The following is a 1,588-nucleotide window of genomic DNA, read 5'->3' as shown; positions in this document are numbered from 1 at the left end:
AAACTGGAACCCCCCCCCCCCCCCTTCAGTGAAATCCAAAACTTCCTTCCCTCCTGCAAAGTCCAGCCTTTTATCAAGAATAGCCTGATAAGAAGTTTAGAGTAGGTCAAAAGGAACACATCCAGCTCCTCCTCATGTCAGACCAGGATTCAAACACGCTGAAAGCAAACCTAAAACTGGTACCAACACTGGGCAAAAAGGAATAAACACCCCCAAACAAGTCTGGGAGACCAATTGTGGAGTGAAGCATCTCCTGCAAGGGTTAGAGATGCAAAACCCACAGACAGCATGGACATCTCCCACCAGTGGAATTGTCAACAAGGAAAAAAAAACAGCATCAGAGCCCAGGAACCATCGAGAAAAGGCATTAACCATCTGTTCCTACCTTGAAAATAGAAGCATCCACCTCCTGGTTGTAGTCCTGCTTCCCGGCGTGTTTCCACGGGATGCGAAACATGGTTTTCTCCTCATTCTCCCAGATTAGCCCAGGGTACAGCTCACTGTCGATCTGCTCAATCAACCACTGCCGGAGCCGGCGCCCACCGTTACGGTCACACATCCTGGATGGAGCGAGAGGTCCAAGCCCCGTTAGCTCCCCCAGTACGGTCCCACCACACAACTGGGGTACAAGAGATTGGGCTGTGCTCTGGTTTGCCACATGCACAGCCGGTAGCGGCACTGCCTGCGCAGACAAGCAGCTTTTGGCAGCTCTGCAGGTCCCACGTGCCGACATCCGTACATTAAAATCTGCCCCCCCACTGCTTCTTTTGTAAGAAAAATCAAGGCAATTTCCTCCGAGTTACTACAAATTCTTCCACCAGCTCTATCCATCAAAGCTCTGCTCACAGAAGCAGGATGACTTGGTGCTCTGCTTCCTGCGGTTTTTTGCGGTGGGATTAAGTCACATAGGAAGCAGATGGACAGGGATTAAAGCACCTGGTTGTGCTGTCACCTGAGCAAGTGACACTGGACAGGCCATCCCGAGGCAGATGCCCATGAGTGTCTGCAGGAGCCAAGCACTGTCCCCGGCTGGTCTTGGCACAAGGATCTGCCCTGGAGAAGATGGGGGTCCCTCTCACTGGGCACTGCCTATTTGGGGAGCAAGCGCTGGTTCCAGGCAGCACCCGGAGTCACCGCAGGGATGGGCACCGCACAACTGATCCTCTTCAACAGAGCAGGGGGAAGTCAAGCAACTCTTGGGTCATTTTTAGCCAAAACCGCTGGATGACTTCATGGAATACCCATGAAAAAGCTTCTCCTGCCCAACTGGAAGCAAAGTACCAGGCTCAATCCTCCCGGCATCCCCCATCACCTCCATGGCAAGGCCCGCAGGGACTTCAGGAGTTGGTGGCCTTACAGAAGTGACCAGCAGTCCCAGGATCAGCCCTCCAGGCCTTTTGGGCTCACAGTGCTCCTCCAAATTTTACAGGACTGCCTCTCTCTCATTCTTTATTTACTGCTCCATGCAAGGATTTAGGGGAGAAGACAAGGATGCTCCCAGCACAGCCTGAGACCTGGCGGTCCCTGCATTGCCACAGGCTCACAGCAGCTCAGTGCCACCAACTTCTGTCCCTTCTCCATCGCCCTA

The 1,588-nt window shown here is 53.2% G+C and overlaps 1 protein-coding gene across 1 annotated transcript in view; it reads right to left on the bottom strand.

Annotated features, from left to right (window-relative positions):
* Window positions 1-564, bottom strand: part of IRF8 (interferon regulatory factor 8) — a 6,484-nt gene extending 5,920 nt beyond the window's left edge. Inside the window, exon 1 of the mRNA XM_009706796.1 lies at window positions 386-564. Within this exon, the coding sequence (XP_009705098.1) occupies window positions 386-559 (174 nt within the window). The 5' untranslated portion in view covers window positions 560-564. The remainder of the gene's footprint in view (window positions 1-385) is intronic.
* Window positions 565-1,588: the final 1,024 nt, after the last annotated feature.

This window comes from Cariama cristata, unplaced genomic scaffold (genome assembly GCF_000690535.1).
Source record: "Cariama cristata isolate BGI_N322 unplaced genomic scaffold, ASM69053v1 scaffold37728, whole genome shotgun sequence".
Classification (NCBI taxonomy): domain Eukaryota; kingdom Metazoa; phylum Chordata; class Aves; order Cariamiformes; family Cariamidae; genus Cariama; species Cariama cristata.
Note: the sequence above shows the minus strand (reverse complement) of the source record. Positions and strands in the feature narration are given on the sequence as shown.